The 18,264-nt window shown below is 49.8% G+C and overlaps 3 protein-coding genes across 3 annotated transcripts; 1 reads left to right on the top strand and 2 right to left on the bottom strand.

Moving 5' to 3' along the window:
• Window positions 1-528: 528 nt before the first annotated feature.
• On the top strand, window positions 529-2,891 carry N7457_007890 (universal stress protein family domain protein; the record flags this gene model as incomplete). Its single annotated transcript, XM_057178933.1, has 4 exons — window positions 529-1,714; window positions 1,782-2,521; window positions 2,578-2,639; window positions 2,714-2,891. The coding sequence occupies 4 exons, from the start codon at window positions 529-531 to the stop codon at window positions 2,889-2,891; spliced, it is 2,166 nt and encodes a 721-aa protein (XP_057027319.1).
• Window positions 2,892-3,547: 656 nt separating this feature from the next.
• Window positions 3,548-5,850, bottom strand: trpB (tryptophan synthase TRP5; the record flags this gene model as incomplete). Its single annotated transcript, XM_057178932.1, has 3 exons — window positions 3,548-5,279; window positions 5,343-5,646; window positions 5,715-5,850. The coding sequence occupies 3 exons, from the start codon at window positions 5,848-5,850 to the stop codon at window positions 3,548-3,550; spliced, it is 2,172 nt and encodes a 723-aa protein (XP_057027318.1).
• Window positions 5,851-7,309: 1,459 nt separating this feature from the next.
• Window positions 7,310-9,772, bottom strand: medA (transcriptional regulator medA; the record flags this gene model as incomplete). The annotated part of the gene is made up of 3 exons (XM_057178931.1): window positions 7,310-7,759; window positions 7,821-9,313; window positions 9,397-9,772. Coding segments are annotated over 3 exons (2,319 nt in total), but the record flags the coding sequence as incomplete, so codon positions are not given.
• Window positions 9,773-18,264: the final 8,492 nt, after the last annotated feature.

Below are 18,264 nucleotides of genomic sequence, written 5' to 3'. Positions count from 1 at the left end.
ATCTGGGCGAGTTGAAAATGTGACTTTTCCCCTGGGAATTATTTCTTGGCATATGGCATGGTTTCAATGTGTTCCAATGACTCTGTATACATTCAATGGCCTTGTAGGATACTTTGGAAGATCAAAGGTCGGCAGCTTTCTTTGGGAGTATACCAAGGCACCTCAATTGGGTATCTCGAGGTGATGCTGTCGATCTATCAAACCCGGCACGTTCCCTCCATACCCCGTACGGAATAGGAGTCTATAAATCCGGCAAAGTAGTCAGGGGCTTCTCCCATTCTAAATATACCAATCAATCTAGACTAATCTACTATAATCGGGCATTATGTCCAAGCTTGTGCTCCGTGGGCATGCAGCCACTCGGCGTGGCTGCAGCAAGAAGCCTCACCTTGGGCTCCTTCTCCCAATCTTTGCTTCCTCTTGACTCCGTACGTCTTTGTGTTTGACTCTTTCGTTAACCCGCCAGAATCAATCGGCTTGCTCAGAATCAGCTCGCTGAATATCAATTACACCCTACGACTCCCAGAAATGACCTCGATTTCGGACCTTTTTCTGACTCAGTACGCGGACATGATTTCACAAGCTATTCCCCTTACTGACCAGTTGCAGATAATCCCAGGCCATTCCCGGCAGCGTCGTCTCAGTGCGATCAGCTCCACATTCCTCAGCGCTTGGCGGCGCTGTTGGACGAGCGCTGAGTTCCCCACAGCCCGGAGGCGGTGCCGCACCATGTCGTACCACTCGTCAACTTCTCCTATACCTGACACCGAACAGCTCAAAAGCTTGGGCCGGCAATCTCCAACAATCTCGACGACTCTAATCAGCGAGAGAACACCGGGTCTCCACCGCGCCCTGCAGAACCTGCTGATTGCCCCGCAGTCTAAGAGTGCGGGCGGGAGCTATTTGCCCAGAACAAGCGGAACCCGCAGTCCAGTCGAGCCACTCGTATCCTCGCCTTTGCGCATCATTTCTTCGGCCATGGCATCTGCTCCAAGTTCGCCAGAGAGGCCCACAGCTGATCCCAACGCTGTTCCCCGTAGATCATCTGACCATGCCGTTGAGGCTGGTCGAACAACGGGTAGCCTCGACATTAACGATGATGCAAAATCTGATGCCTCCTCGAATCCTGTGGAGCATTCATATGTTAAAAAGCGCTTTTTACAAGCTCGAGATCGGTCCCAAGGCCGGAAAAGTATGGCGGCCATGATGTCTGGCCGTCTCTTCCCAAGAAGCTTTTCCCGTGGCAGAGAGAGAGACTCATCACGGGGATCTTCCCATCGCGGATCATCTCTGGACTCCAGTGCTACTCCATCCCCGGATCGTGGTCGCTCGAGCACCTCTGGCAGTCATTCTGAGCATGTGGAAACTTTGACGTCGACCCCTGCTGGTTCGGGGAAGGGGAAGCCACTCAGGATGCACGATGCATTCAACAAATCAGACGAAGCTTTAGTCAAGCCCCACGGGAGCCTGCCCGATTATGTCAAGCCGGCAGCCGTGGAGGAGGAAGGGGAGCGACTGGCTAAGGATGTGTTCGATAGCGATAAGAACATGATTGAGAGCAGCGAGGATGAAGCCAACGACACCTCGAGCGATGAAGATAACACTCTCGATGATGTACGGGGACGCAAGAAAAAGAAAGACTCGGATATCACATCTATCACGCCGAGTGATTTCGAGAAATCCAAAGGTGACAATTCCAACCAACCCGCAGAACGTACGTTGGCATTCTCGGGTCTTCTAATACATTGAAGATCTCAAATTACTGACTTGAAAACGTACAGAAAAAGTTTCCGCGAAGCCAAGTCGACCACAAGAGAAAAGGCCGCGAAAATCTGCTCTGAAAGCTGTCGTGCATCCGCAGACTAGTTTCGACATCCCCACCCCTCGTATTCAGTCAGTAGCTGGCACGCCATACGGCTCAGAGGATGAAGCCGAAATTGGTGATATCCATCGTGCACAGAAGCTCAGCATCTCCATGTCAGCAATTGATAATGGTGTTCACAACCGATCTATCCGCACGATTGTCCGTGGGAACTTTTCAAGTCTACAGGATCAAGGCGATGGTACCCGTCGCCGCCGACGGAAATATTTGATCGCAACCGATCTGAGTGAAGAGTCGGTATATGCTCTTGAATGGACTATCGGCACGGTTCTAAGAGACGGAGACACAATTTTCGCTATATACGTCATGAACGAGGACTCCTCCACTGCGTCGGCAGTGCAGGTTGGCGAGGGAGCCCGAGTTATGAAAGATGCAACGGCCATTGTTGGGTCCCAGACGAAGGAAGCAAACCAGAATTCTGGATCTCGGACGATCTTGGGTCGGCTCGGCACTGGTACTGCCAGCAAGACACATTCTGCAGATTCCCGAGGATCCTCCATTGCCGAGGCGGAACGAGTGAGGGCAGTTGAAACTGTGTCTCAAACGTGTGTGAAGTTGTTGCGGAAGACCCTCTTGCAGGTTCGTATTGCTGTGGAGGTAATCCACTGCAAGAACCCGAAGTCTATGATTACAGAGGCTGTAAGTGGTTCTCCTGCCTTCAATCTCCCCTGACTCGAACTTACACTGTTTCTTAGATTGATGAACTTGAGCCAACGCTCGTTATTGTGGGTGCTCGAGGCCAAAGTGCTCTGAAGGGGTGAGTTACACACTGAGACCGGATTTCCGAATTCGATTTCCCACTGCCAGAACCAATACTGACCTTACCCATAGTGTCCTCCTCGGATCATTTTCCAACTACCTCCTTTCCAACTCCTCCGTCCCCGTAATGGTCGCCCGCCGGAAACTGAAAAGGCACACCCGGAAAGACAAGCTAAAAGGCACCGCAAACGTGCGTCTTTCCAATAATCTAATTACCCCCAAGAGCCTTTCCCAAGCCAAAGTGGATTGATCTTTTGCTCTGTGATTCTTCTCCGGCTTGCATTTTCATGGGAGGCTATTATCTTGCGCAGCGTTCGTTGCTTTATTTTTATCTGGTTCCTCGCTGTCTTCTCTATTTAACGCGTATGGATACCCCGTTTGTCATGGGCCTATGGCCTCATATCAGTTTAATGCCCTAGTTCATCCCGACTCATTCTCGTCCTTTTCTTCCTTGCTCTCTGGTGGTGAACATATCTGTTAGCTTAGAATTAAATGCCGAGGATAAGTTCTTCTCATACAGGCTTCTATATACTAGACCCTATGATGTACGGTGCACATTGGTCTACGCATGGTGGTGTAGGTGGTGTGGTCTTTCATAGACTGTAGACTATTACCGCAATCTACAACTTACAATCACTACAAATTAAGAGTACCAGGATAAGAAAATAAACCGAAAAGAGGGATATCAATCTATTTCTTATTGATTTACTACCCAAAAAGAATAAACCCCGATAAGAAAACTGAAATGCCATAAAAAGAAGACGCTTTTCCCTTCCCCGCAATGTCACAAAGCATAGAAGCATACGAGGGAATCAGAAATCCCTCGCAACGAAGAGCCGGAAAAGAGATATGAAACAATGAAAGATTCTCACGCAAAAGCAGAGAAATCAGAAAGAAAGAAGAGATCTAGAAACGCAGATCCCAGTCGATCTTGGGACCCAGACGAGGCAGCTCGTCGGCGACTTGTTGCACATCCTTGTCACCACGACCGCTCAGGCAAAGAACGATGTTCTGGTCCTTATCCATGGTCTTGGCGATCTGCATAATTCCCCAGACGGCGTGTGAGGACTCCAGGGCGGGGATGATACCCTCGTGCTGGGCAAGAGCGCGGAAGCCGGCGAGAGCTTGGCTGTCGTCGGCGGAGATGTAGGTGGCGCGGTTGGTGTCCTTCCAGTTGCTCAGCTCGGGGCCGACACCGGGGTAGTCGAGACCAGCGGAGATGGAGTGAGTCTCTGCGATCTGACCGTGCTCGTTCTGCAGGACGTAGGTGCGGACACCGTGCAGGACACCGTGCGAGCCGCCGGAGAGGGTGGCGGAGTGGCGGTTGGTATCGATACCATCACCGGCAGCCTCAACACCAATGAGCTTGACACTAGGATCATTGGAGAATGGGTAGAACATGCCAACGGCGTTGCTACCACCGCCGACACAGGCAACGACGGCATCGGGAAGCTTGCCGATCTGGGCCTGCATCTGCTGCTTGGTCTCGTTTCCGATCACAGATTGGAAGGTACGGACGATAGTGGGGAAGGGGTGGGGACCGATGGCGGAACCGATGATGTAGTGGGTGGTATCGAGCTCGACAATCCAGGCGCGGAGGGCCTCGTTGACAGCATCACGCAGAGTACGGGTACCAGCCTCAACAGCGACGACGGAGGCACCGAGGAGCTTCATGCGGAACACATTGAGACCCTGGCGGCGAACATCTTCAGCACCCATGAAGACAGTGCACTTCATGCCGAACTTGGCACAAACTGTGGCCGTGGCAACACCGTGCTGGCCGGCACCAGTCTCAGCAATAATGCGGGTCTTGCCCAGGCGGCGGGCAACAAGAATCTGACCGAGAGCGTTGTTGATCTTGTGACTACCAGTGTGGTTCAGATCCTCACGCTTCAACCAGATGTTGGCACCACCAACGTGGTCGGTCAAACGCTGGGCCTTGTGAAGGCTGCTGGGGCGACCCATGTAGGGATAGAATGATCGGAATTCTTCCCAGAACTTAGGGTCATTGTTGGCCTCCTCGAATCCCTTCTCAAGCTCAGCCAAGCAGTCCATGAGGGATTCGGGAACATACTGTCCACCGAACTCGCCGAAGCGGGAAGGTTGAGCAGAGACATCATTTGTCACGTTAAGAGCCTCAAGCTGGTCAGCAAGGCCAGGTCCGGCAGGAGTATCGGCATCAGTGATGACCTTGGTGGGCTTGGGATCGGTGGGGGGCAGGGCCTTCTCAATAGCCTCGAGAACATTGATCTCGCGAGTGAATGCACCTGAAGCATCACGCTCGAGCTTGCGTCCAGTGATGCTGGAGATGTACTCCTCAGCGGCCTTAGCAGCCTGGCCAGCAGGGGCCTTACCAACAACAGTGATGATCTGGCTGCCAATGACCACACCCTCAGCCTGCTGCTGAACAGACAGGAAGTGCTCACGGGTGCTAATACCGAATCCCAAAGCGGCAGGAACATTTCCAGAGTATTCGTGAACCCGGCTCAAAAGCTCGGGGATGTTGGAGCTGAGTGAGCCGGTAGCACCGGTCACACCCATGCGGGAAACGACGTAGATGAAGCTGTCGGCGATCTTGCAGAGGAGGCGCATGCGAGAGTCAGAGGTGGCAGGAGCGATAAGAGGGACGTATGAGAGACTGGTGATCGGTAAGCAAACTGGATCATATGTTAAATGGTAAGGGTGGGGGAAACAGTCTTACCCAGCGCTGGCGCAGAGATCGCGGAAACGAACGGCCTCCTCGGGAGGCAAGTCAACCATGATGAAACCGTTGACACCGACCTCTCTGCAGTCACGCAGCATGCGCTCCTCACCATACTTAAGGACAGGGTTGTAATAGCCCATGAGCATAACGGGAGCCTTCAGGCCGCGGCTCCGGGCGGTGCGGACCATCTCCAAGACGGTAGTGAGAGTAACACCATTCTCAAGAGCCTTGGTGTTGGCAGTCTGAATAGTAGGGCCATCGGCGATGGGATCTGTGAAGGGAATTCCGAGCTCGATAATATCTATAAGACAACCGAAGGTATCAGTACAGACTATCCCGCGGGGCCATCTGAGTTTGGGATTGAATTACCGGCTCCGCCGTTCTCGAGACCGAGAATGATATCAACGGCCTCCTCAGCACTGGGGTAACCAGCAGTGACATATGCCACAAGAGCTGCGCGCTTCTGCTCCTTGCACTTGGCAAAGGTCTGCTTGATGGCGTCCATATCTAAAGCAATGCAAAGATGGCGGGGCAAAAGAAGGTGATAAGAAGAAAGGAAAAGACAATGGGAGATAAACAATCTCGATTTGTATGCAGAGAGTAAGGGTATAAACGCGTGAGAGCAAACTCAAGTCCGGGGTATGGGATGAGCTGATGTTACAACAGCAAACTTGCTTCTATGAGTCAATGGCACATACCTTTTTTGATGCCGGTTTCAATGGGCCCCACGTGTCACGTGTTAAGGGGGTCGATAAGATATCACGTGTGTTGATAAGATAGAGGGTCAGCTGAGCTTATTGGAAGAAGGGCTATTGTATCACGTGCACTCCGTATGGGGATGCCGTCTTATACACTGCAACTGGGCACCTGTACAGTTCCGATAGGTACATGTACATACGTAAAGCTATACTTGAGACTTCACTTCATGCGGGATCAGAATGACGGTCCCGAGGAGACAAAGAAAGATCAGTCCTAACCCCTTCAGATACTACTACATGATGTCACATACAAGACTCATTTACTCATTTACGAAGACAAAGGTAACAGTAATATGACAAAATCCAATGGATGGGTAAGATTCGAAGCAGGCAAGATTAAGGCATAAAATTCTGATAAACAGACCAACCATTCAGGTCCCAAACGCCACAACAATGCAATAGGTGATAAGTAACAACAACAACCCTCAGCTCAAATAACAAGAAGTAAAAAGTATCAAAATCAACGCCAGAAGAAAAGTTCAAACAAAAAAATGCCAAATTAGACGAGGACAGGACAAAGAATGATCTCCGCTACGATGGAAACTCCATCATGTCAGCCAATCATGCTTGTCCACGAACCGTCCAAGATGTACCAGCACAAAATCGGATATGGACAAAGGCGCCAAGATATCCCACAAAAGAAGTAAAAGGATTCCCAAATCTATCCCGTTTCCAATCCGAAACAAGAACCGCAAATGCAGAAGGAATGACAGCAAGTGCCCGCTATGCTGAATAGTAGTACAAAAGCCCAGAGTGTATCTTTTTGCGCGCGAAAGGGAGTGGAAGCCGCAATGCCCGGCACGTACAAATATGCAACCCAAGGAAGGAATGAATAAGACACCGTCTAGATGCGAGTAACAGGTCTCAAAATGGATCTTAGTCCATGAAAACAATCAAAAACAAATATGCAAAGCTTGGAGCTTGGGTGGGGGAGGGCATTAGGCGTCAAAATTCTGTAGGTGTAAGGAGGGACGTAAAATCATCAATGTGCAGGGTGCGAGGTCCACCAGACAGAGGACTCTTTCCGACCCTTTCGGGTCAGGAGAGACGTTCCGAGTGGTGGGCTGGCAGCCCGGTATCTGGGCTTGAGAAGGAGCGACAGGGGAAGAAAAATCGTATCTGCAAGAAAAAAAGGTAGGGAAGTATGAATATAGAAGGGAAGAAGAACGCAGTCCAAAATCAATTGCGGGTCCAGCCAGGAGATGATCAATGGCCGTGAGCCGCATCATGCATGGAGTACCCAGGGTCCAGGTAGGTGTAGCATGCACCGTTGCCTGGGGCGCCAGTGTGAGGGGTATTGGGGCCGAGAGTGTGCATATCCCAAGATGGACGGGGAGCTGAGGCTACCAGGCCGTGGCCATTGTGGGGGTGGCAATTGGCTGGGTACGAGTATGCACCCACAGATGTATAGGGTTGAGTCACTGCAGCCATGGACCGGAGATCAGGGGCCGAAGACAAGTGAGAGGAGGAGTGATCTGCCTGGGAGTATGCCTGAACAGACATGGCAGTGTATGTGTTCCCGGCACCAGTGTCGGAGATGGACTGTGGGGAATTGGCATGAGGCTCGGTACCGGAATCAGAACCAGTACCATGGCTGGCGTAGTTCGAGGTAATGGGAGTGGGGAGGGCACCAGCGGTAGAGGAGTAGCTGGCAGACTAGACAGAAAGCAAAAGTTAGTAATTTATCATAACGAGTCGCGGGTTTTCCTAAACATACGTATTTCCCGATGATCTTCTTGAGTGCATGGCTCAAGACCTTCCAGGGGAAGACCTTGACATCTTTCTCGATGTTGCGGGGCTTGGGAGCAGGGAAGCCCATGATGAGCTTGAAGAACTCTTCGCTGTCAGCCTTCGCCTTGGAGACGGTCAGGGGACGGAAGCCCTCGAGGTTGCGACGGATACGGTTCTTCTCTTCAACAGTGAAGCGCACAGCAACAAGAGACTCAAGCAGGTAGATGGTATCCACACTGGTGACATAGCACTCATCCTTATCGTCCCAGGAAATGCAGCTGATGCAGATGCTGCTCGGCGCGCGATCCTCTGGAGTAACGGCCTTGAATTCACCCTGGATGGTGCTGCCACTTTGAGAGCGGGTGAATTGAACCAGGCGGCGCTGACAGATACGCTCTTCCTTCGACCAGCCTTGTGTCATGGTATCCAGGTCACCATTAAGCTTGAGAATAGCCTTGGTGGGGTACATCGCGTAAGGGTTGAAGGTTGCGTTGTGGGAGATGGTGCTGGTTTGAATGGTGGAAGTACGGATGAGAGTGGGGTTTGAAGATCCACGTTGGGAAGGGCCCTTGTGTTGAGCTACACCGTGTGACAGCGCGAGGCCTGCGTTACGACCATCACCGTTCACAGAGACGTAGGAAGGACTCCAGGCTGGGGTGATCGGAGAGGGGACACGGAGGGCGGGTTGAGGAGTGGCAGACACAGTAGTGTATTGGCCAGGGCCAGGTTGAGGCGAGGATGCGGCGTGGTATGGTGCGACAAATCCGGCCATGGCGGGGAGAGGCTGCAGGTAGGGGGAGTAAGATGCGGATACGGAGCGACTGTGATAGCCCTCGTGGTGCTCAACTTTGGGAATCACAGATCCGTTGTGGCGCTTGGCGGAGGGTGCCACAGTGACATCGGAGTAGGAGGAGAATTTTCTCTTGCGGGAATCCATCGGCGGCGAAGGCTGGGAAGCCTGCTCATAGGTGTATACACCGACCTGCAGGGAAGTAGGAGGGCAGTCGTCCTGGCTCTCCATTGAGACGGAGAGGGGAACAGCGAAAGATGGGGATCCAGTAGAGAGAAATGCAGGTACATCAGCGGAGAGACCGTACTGGAACGCAGAGCCCTGGAAACCGAGGAAGTGCGGAAGCGATTCACACTTTTTGGTGCCGAAAACCACGTACAAGGCGGCGTATGTGGAAGTGTGGAGGTCATAGGGGCACTGGATCTGGACCATCACCCGGGTTCCTTCACTTCCCCGTTGGGGGCTGTACGTCACAATCTCGGGCAGCTGGCGGTTGCGTGCACCCAGCATGGGTGACTGAGACTCTTCGTAGGAGCTTGCATACTCATTGGGCAGATACGGCACACAGTCCGAGATCTGACTTGCCTGGTCGGCCATGGGCGAGGGAACCATCGGGGTCGTCACATAAGGCGATTGACCGTAGTTCGAGTAAGAAGCAGCATCCTGCAGAGATCGTGTGGAACCGTAATCTGCGTTTGGTCTTAGCATGGGATGTCTCCAACACACGATTTCTTTTTTTAAAAAAAAGAAAGATGCTTCAGACACCACTTACCTATAATGGCGCCAGCTGCGGGCTTCTGGAAAGCAGACATGGACAATATGGGTTCAGACTTGGCCCACAGGCCGTCCGAAAATGCACCGACAAATTGCGACTCTTCTGAGTCCGACAGATCCAACGACTCGCCGAGTATGAGAGGCGTTTGAAAATCTGGGTCGAACTGTAACGGAACAAGAAGAGACAGGTCAGCCGGAAGGTTTCTTGTGCACAGGAACAGGTTGATGGGGCAAGGGTTGAGAAGGTTCAAACAGGATTCTGGGCTGGGATTGGAAGAAGCGGGCAAAACATGCGGGCATCCACAAGTGAAGAAGAGAGACAAGTCACTGGACTGGGGATTCTTACCAAAACACCGTGTGTCTTCGAGTAAGCCAGCTTGAAGATGTTGCAGCAAGTGCAACGAGACAGAACCTTCTGAAGCGAATGACTGGGAATTTATTCTAAACGATTGTAGGTCGAAAAGCACAAGCAATAATGGAGTGCTCTCCGAGACAGAACGAGCGACGAGATTGAAGCTGCTGTCAGTCTCACAAAAATGGCGGCAACAAAAGGCCTCGAATCACCATCCAGCAATCAACGACTAATACTGAGACTAGGAACGGCAGGCTGCAGAAATAGACTCAGATCTCGACCGTAGTGCCCACAAGTTCATAAAGAGCCCAAAGAAGTCGCTTAGCAGGCGATGTCCAGGAAATCTCCACCGCCAATTGTGACGGAAAGAGGCGAGATTGACTGACGGAGGACAAGCAATGAGTCCGGACTGGGTAGGTTTCGCTTTTCTTTCTTTCCTTGATCCGCGAGGTGTTTCGGGAAAACTTCAAGCAGATTGGACGACAATGAACCACGATCACGATGATAGGCTACTCAACGAAATGAGTATACGAGAAACGTTTCCAGACTATGGGAACCGGATCGGTGCATAGGCTTTTCTCAGCTAGGGGAATGAACTCACCGAGATGTGTCAGAAGAAAGTAAAAGGAAGCTCTGAACTGAGACCAAATTCTGCTGTTGACTTCCAGATAATATGCAAGATCCGAGGGTCATCAAACCTGAAAACAGAGGGTCGAATGTCAACAACAAACACTTGCCGGGGAGACGAGAGCGGCACGGGGCTTTCCGACGACATCGTTTCCAGTCGTTGGTATATTCCAGATGATACAACCCTCCGGCTGCAAGGAGATCACAGAACAAGAGGCCGAAAGAGGGCGCATGCAAGGCACGAGGGGAAACAAGTGAGACCGTGGGCAAAGGGAGGGAGTGGAGCCATTGACACTAACCTTAAGCTGATGAACTGATCTGCCAGAATAGTTCCTCAATCGTATGGCCTTTGGCAATATTGCACTAAATGACTCTGACACCCTTCCAAACAGAGGGTAGCGTTTCCACCAGATGCTGGATCGACTGGTGTCTTCAGCCGAGACAAGACGGACGATTGGTTCAATTTCAGGTTCCGGGGGAAAATGGCCGCCAGTACAAAGTCGATGCGATAGACAACAGGTCCTTTTTTTTCTCTCCCTCTCTCTCTCTCTCGATATTGAACGTTGGAGGTTCAAGACGGGACCGAACAAACGGGATCTACAGAGATATCTGCGCAAACGCAGTGTCGGACGAATAACACGACACACTCTCCCTTAGATCCGAATCAGGGTTTTCGAAAGCCCCAAAGAAATCGAAAAGGGTTTTTTTTCCCAGCAAGGCGACCCGAAATTAAGGATTATAACTATTGGCGAATTTTATTTCCGGGATTTCTGCAGGTTTATTCAAACGTAGCGAACGTGGTTCTCGTAGCAGCAGGTAAGCGAGCGTAAGAGCGAACGTGGTTGAGCGAATGTGTGACTAAAAAGTCATGATAAATCAAGAAGGGGGGGAAGAGGAGAAAGAGATCCAAGTGGGATGCAAGGAAAATGGGACCAGAAGGGTTAAAAGCAACGAGGATTGAGGATTATAGAGGATTATTATTAGCCCAGAGTACAATCGTTTACGGGCCTAACTGTAGAAAGTCAAGTGTGGAGATTTTTTTCCTCTTTTTCCGCTTTTTCCTGGTTTTTTTTTTAATTATTTATTCCCTCTTATAAATGGATTAATTCAGAATTATGAATAATAGTATTTCGGGCCCCAAATTCATTTAAATTGCGCCCTCGAAATGGGCAGACTAAGGGACTAGTGGGAAATCGTGGCGGGGGATGCACAGAGGGGGGAGAACTTGGCATCAATTGGATATTACCTTACGATGTACGGAGGACAATGTACAATGTGCAAGGTACGTGGTACAGAGTACCACGGTACACGCTCTGGTTATAATTATCTCGAGTCTCGAGTCTTGAGCACTGAAGGGATTACACCCTCGGAAGCCACTAGAAGCCGACTGTTATGCTTTCCGGGGTGTCCGACCGGTCAGATCCACCATATTCTTTTCTTAGCCGGATCTTGGTTTTTTTTTTTTCTCTCCTGGGTTGAACTCCTTGGAACCTACCGAGTGACCATTTCTGCGAGGCATAAGATCGGGCAGGAATAGAAACGTGGTAATGTCCTCGGGGCCTCCATCTGGTCTGCGCTAGAGAAAAGTGGAGAAATTAGGGAAAAAGATATGTCTGCAGAACAAGAATTGCCTTATAGGATTTAGTCCGAGGGTTACCCTTGTCCTCCGTACTCCATCCGCCGTTGTGTGTTGTTTTTTTCTACCCGGTGACTTCACGAGCATAGCCTCACTGATTGTTTTCCGAAAGGGGAGAGGACTGTAACCCTGAACAAGATCCATGTCAAAGCCAAGGTCTAGCCAATCAGGAATTGTGTCTATAACGAGCACTCTCTCCGAGCGGGCTCCTCTCTTACTATATCCCTGCCAATCAGAAAGCTTCACCGACAGCCTTGTTATGTTCTTTTTTTCTTTTTTTCTTTCTTCCTTTTGCTTCTCTCCTGGGTATAATTAGCCCCCCTACCTCAGCTTCCTGAGCCTCGGGTACTTTTTTTTTTTATTCATCTGCGGAACCTTTTTTTGATCCAATGACACGTTCCCTTACTGTGTCTTCCGTACTCCGTACTGCATACTCCGTAAATTTGTAGGTCGTCCGTCCTCCATACTCCATATGCGATGTAAGATCTCAGGACCCCCTTTGTCGGAATCCTTCCTTGCACCGACCCTTGGGTCACCCGTGTCAAACCAAACCAGTGGAAGAACTTCAAGGGCGCACCTCTATTTTCTCCAGATGCTCCACTCCCGATCTCCTTTCACACAGGGTCCGTGAAGCTCGGGGCTCGTGTCGTCATGCCGGTCAATATGATAATTCCCTTCTTACCCCGACACGAGGCTGCACCATGTATGTAAGTGTACAAAACTTCCATGACAAGTTCCTCCCACAGGTGCGCGAACGCAGTCCCCAGATCTTGCCAGAAACTCTCGACATCGTGGAATGCATGATCAATTGGTGTGTATCCGTCATCTGATGCAAATAGAAATCGAAAAGATAAGGCAAAATACCAAAGTAACCCATTCGCCTTGGCCATCTCACCAAACCAAGCTAAGGTTTCCAGAAACGAGAGCCTGAACACGAAGGTCTAAGTATAGCACACCTTGCAGTTTTCAGGTGACTCGGTGGCCTGACTATGTAAGGGTCCCGGGCTGTGATTGGTTCTGCCAGTGCCCTCCTCTAAACCCGATCGGGGGATCAACTTTAGGACCCGAGCACCCGAGGTGACATCTATCATCGCTCTGCCCTTGTGACCTTGTTAGCCCTAACTGCCGTTGCCTTGGGATCATTGACGCTAACTCGGGGATCGAGCTTATAATATATTATTCATGCAGTCTGCGAGCTTATTTAATTAATATGCAATATGGAGATGCCGATGACTAGTTGATTGGTGATCATCTACTAATCCACGTCATTTGTTGGAGTAAAAGTACCTCTACGGAGTACGGAGTACGGATACCCCGTATGTAGGTATGCAGTTCCCAGCCCAACGACCCCCAGGCCACGGACTCAGGCCCTGTCGATCAAGTCAATCTTTAAACAACGCACAGGAGATCATTGTTCTCCAGTTGATGACCTGAATGGTGCATTAATGTCTGCCGTTCCGTAACAACCTCAACCATGTTATTGTTACAGATGCAAAGGCGAGTCTGGATGCAAATGGAAACGTACCATCAATGGCCTGCGTTAAGTTCTGGGGCAAGGGTCTCTTCCAATTTGGTCACCAAGATAATATCATACGTGTAAGAGTGTAAGCTATGCAGCATTTATTGGAAAGCAGTTATTTCTAAATGAAGATGCTGTTGAAAGACCGCGCTAACCCTAATGAGACCCCTTAACGGTCTGGCTGCACAGCTGTCGTTCTTGTTTATTATTTCGTGCAGAATCAGCCACCAATGGAGGAAAGCGGCAAACAGGGGGGATGAAATGTATTTGTTGTTACTCCGTACGGAGGACTTACAGGTGCGTCTTGGGGGGGGTAAATCGATAAGATATGGAATGTCGGTAAACTCCGCGATTTTGCCACGTTGAAGACATCCCGAGGCACAATTGTGAACATAATTGTATGCTTGGGGTATGAGGACGATATACACTCCGTATGGAGTAGTGGACAAGTGAATCACCAAAATAGACATAATGTGTCAAGACTCGCCAAAATTAACAACAGGGCCCCATTGGTATGTACCATACATTAACTTTCAATTTCGGGGTTGAGCGGCGGTGGAGCGCGCCATGATCAGCGATCTGTCCACGAAGCTTCAATTCAGCGATCACGTCCGAAACGGGGTTTTTCAGATCTCTTGATGTGTACTCTTATTCAGTGCCTTCCACTTTAGTCCTTGCTATTTCATACTATCTACTTAATGATGTTCCCTATTCAGTACGACCATTCACGCCTATCCAAATGTTCATATCCATGTGTACGGAGTACTCCCAGCCACCTCCCAACCACCCTGAACAACTAACAGAGCAAGGAACCTGTGCGGGATAATCCAAGGACTTTTCTAATATGGTAATTATCCCTTTGGAAACTCCCACACCAATTCGGAGTACGGAGTCCTCCGTAGATAATTTCGTTTACAACCCATTTCCCCCAATCTGCAGGTGCGTTTGCATCTTCGATCGGCCAATCTTCGGAAGCATCTTCGAGTCCCCACATCGAAAACCCAACTCCCCAAACAAGAAAAGATCCGAACGCAAAAACCAATAGAACGCAGGGAGCAGAGCTTATAGTCTTCCCCATTTGACCAATCTCCGTCTCACTAGCGTTTAGGACCGTTCGCTTCAAGGGATCTTCCAAGCTTCCATGCTTCCAAATAAAAAGTGGATCCTCCGTAGGCCATCGGACCTTCAACCTTGTTTGACGCCTGCTCCGTTTGGATGCTCCGTTGGGTCCTGGTGCACTATTATTGGAAGAGGACCCAGAGATCCATTTTTATTATGATGGATATCTAGGGCTTCGGATACCATCGGGGCTTTCCGTTTTTCATTTATTTTTATTAGTTGATGTTCTCCGTTTTAACCCTTTATCCGTTACTCCGTTACTCCGTATCATTTCGCCTGGCAAAACCCCCCGCGGATCCCGAAGTTTAAATGGAACCATTGACGATATTACTCCGTACATATGTAGTTCCTACGTCGACTTGGCCGAGTCCTCCCTTGACCTCAGAACCCTAGGGAAAAAACCCCCTGTATTCAATGCAGGTACGGCCGCCCTATTGCCTGTCTGTCTACTCGGTATCTGTCCATAAGATGTCCGTGATCTCGCCACTCGTGCCCTGTGCCTCTCTACGTGTGGAGCCATACTTGCATGCACGAGTTGAGGAAGGACTATTGAAATTATTGGGACTGATTTCCACAGCTTCAGCTCTCTGGTTAATCTTAGGGAAGGGTGCAGGGACCTTGCTGTATCATGGGATGGGATTGGTGCGTGGATTAGGGAAATTCTCGGGGAGTGAAACATCACTAGAGACGACGGTCACCCAGATTTTCTTTGATCCTTTATGCCCTGGAGCCACCCTTACATTTTCCTCTCAGCTTCTTCTGTTTGATTTTTTTTTTGTGGAAAGGGGGAGAGCAAACGGTGATCCTCGATGGGTTAATTTTGTGTCGCGTGGGAAGCAGTTCTTGGCTTTGTCGATGTGTGTTTGGCCTGCATCGTGAGGAATGTGAGATGGACCCACTTTGGAGATTGGGAGTTGGCTCGGTTGCTTGGCTACGGAGCACTTCTCATTTTGTTCTGCGGAGTACTCCGGAGAGGAGAGAGAAATACATATGTATCTGTATCTGTACATGTGTCGATCGTTATGGAAGAGGCACGTTTTTTGGGGGCCATATGCAACGAGCGGATCCGTGTCTGTTGGCTTTTGAGTGGATTTATTGGCCACTGTCCTCGCTGAATGGTGGATTGAAAACACCAAAAAAACACGAATCATAGTCCGGAAATCACCTGCATGTCTCCGACTCATTTTAACCCCCCTACAACCACGATCGCCCCCGGCTGACCAGCCTCATTCGCTAATAATCCTCTCATCGCAGTGATGAGAACCCCTGTCATTGGCCCCGTCCTTGCTACCCACTCACAGGGACTGCTACGCCGGTGGCAGCCGTCGTTGCTAGCTCTAACCTCTAACCTGCTTAGCTTGTTACGGAGCAAAATTAGCTAGTGCACTGGGTACTCCGTACTCCGTATATCGTTCCCGGCTCCGGGGAGACTAACCTATGACTGAACGCTAAATGCAATTCGGTTCCTTCCCCGAGGCAATTAAGTATCTAGCGTCCTCCAGTGAATGTATCCCAATAAGTGGAAATGGGCGCGGTGGCGCACTATTTCACCTCGGGCGGTGAGGGTGCTAGCGGCCGTTCTTGTCCGAAGCCAGTGCGTCGTTCTTGGTCATTTGGACGTTGAAGCTTGTCTGGATTGCCATAATGGTAATGGGCACACCACTACTCCGTATGAGGAACCACAAGTGGACACGAGGCTCGCGTCGTTCTTGCTACGGTGTCAATGATTGCGGAGACTGGCGGTCAGGTTTCAATGTGCAACAGGGGATCAGGCTAATAATATCTATCGTCTACTGACACAGTCCGGGGAGGACAGATGCTTGGTCAAGAGGGCATCGTCAGCGATGCTTCTTCCCGTGGCATCTGAGTCGAAGCCACTCATCTGAAGCTCGTATGTTTCAGTGTGGAAAGAGGGGAGAGGATGGATGGGCTTGTCTCACCTCTTTTTTTTATCAAAGACATCTCCAGTGCGATACGAGGAATCCCTCCGCTTCGACTCTGTTGATCGTATGCTAAGTTGGGTGGTTCTCCATTTCTTTTGTGTCTGTTGCATGTATATATGACCTACGGTGTAGGTGATAAATGCCTCTATTCCAGACGTTCTGCTGTAAATCTTATCTGATGTCTTAGACCTAAGGCAAGATGCCCACAGGTAATTTGAGCTCTGCTATCTTTGTTCGTTCTTCCCCACATCACCCAACTTTAGGTGAAACTACGTTCTCACACTAGGTTTATTTTTATCAGTGTGAAGAAAGTGGACTTTCTTACTCCGTACCTGGTGAAGCTATTTGCTACAGACGATTCGGGGGCTGAGACATTTCTTCATCCTCTTCTTGAAACATGACGATCCAAATTGGGCTTCTTGAAACATGGCCGGGAGAAGTTGGAGGTGAGATCATGGCGTTTTGGTATTCGCGATAATTCATGTGAAAATTACAGTATAAGCAATTAGATATACGGAGTATCATTCCTCTAGATGCAAATATACATATAAGAGACTGGGATGGATTGTGGTTGCTATTCTTGGTGTGGTTGTGCTTGTTGTAGACTTAGTACCTAAGTTGTATAAATCACCACAACGAATCGAGATTCCCACTGGAATCGAAACTCTCCGGCCCCAGCACTCTGAAAGCTATATTCCATATCAAGGTCAATCAAAGCTAGACCCCCAGTCCAGTAACGAGATTGAAACCATCGCGCGAAGTATGAGCGTTTCAGGTTGATGATCGCACCCCGATCGCGTCTACCAAATCCACACCCCAACACCATGAAACATCTTATCTCCCAAGCTCCAAGTCTATTCTGATCACTGCCTCATCCAACTCCAAGCATATGTCAAGAATCCAACTCTCTCCAACCCCATATACCACCGAGCTGCCACGCTAGAACACCTCGGTGAACCGAATGGAGCACCACACCACACCCAATCACCACGCGCAAGCATATTATTTCTTCTTAGCGCGACATGTCGGGACCCATTTCCTTCCGAGCACGTGTTTTTATTTGACCTTTTAACAAGTCAAAAGAACCTTGCCAGCTTTCACCTATACGCATACCAATCCAAATGAAGTTTGCCACCCTTAGTGGCTAGATAGTTTGGGATGCAACCCCATCAGGATATCCTCGGATCCGACTGAACCCTGCGTTGGGGGGTAGTTTTGTGCCCGTCGTCCTCCACTTTTTTTTTCTTCTTTTATATTCCATGCGCTATCTCGAAGGGGAGTACTCCAAATGGGTCCCCCTCACCCAATGTGGACATGGGTTATGGATATCTGCCAAGGTAGGCAGCAACCATATTGGGCGAGCCTCGGTAGTTCCTATCTGACGGTCCGGTATATAACTTGATTTTTTTTCCCCTAATGTGCTTATGGGCTGTTAAGTTTGGCTTGATTGAGTATTGAGAGTTAAGCTAAGATGGTACATAGTGACCCTCTTTCCTGGGTACTCCGTACATTATGTACAACACAAAACGTAGGTATCACCTAGGCACCTAACACCGTGGAGTGAAGCTAGTAAACTGCATCTGAACTAGCGCAAAGAAAAAAACAGAAAAGGAGGAAAGAAGAAACTTGTATCTGCAGCACCAAAACATCACACATTGAAAATCTCTTTC

The sequence above is a fragment of the Penicillium paradoxum genome (assembly GCF_028828445.1).
Source record: "Penicillium paradoxum strain IBT 22861 chromosome Unknown utg000007l_segment0_segment0, whole genome shotgun sequence".
Taxonomy (NCBI): Eukaryota; Fungi; Ascomycota; class Eurotiomycetes; order Eurotiales; family Aspergillaceae; genus Penicillium; species Penicillium paradoxum.
This window is presented reverse-complemented; position numbering and strand designations above follow the sequence as displayed.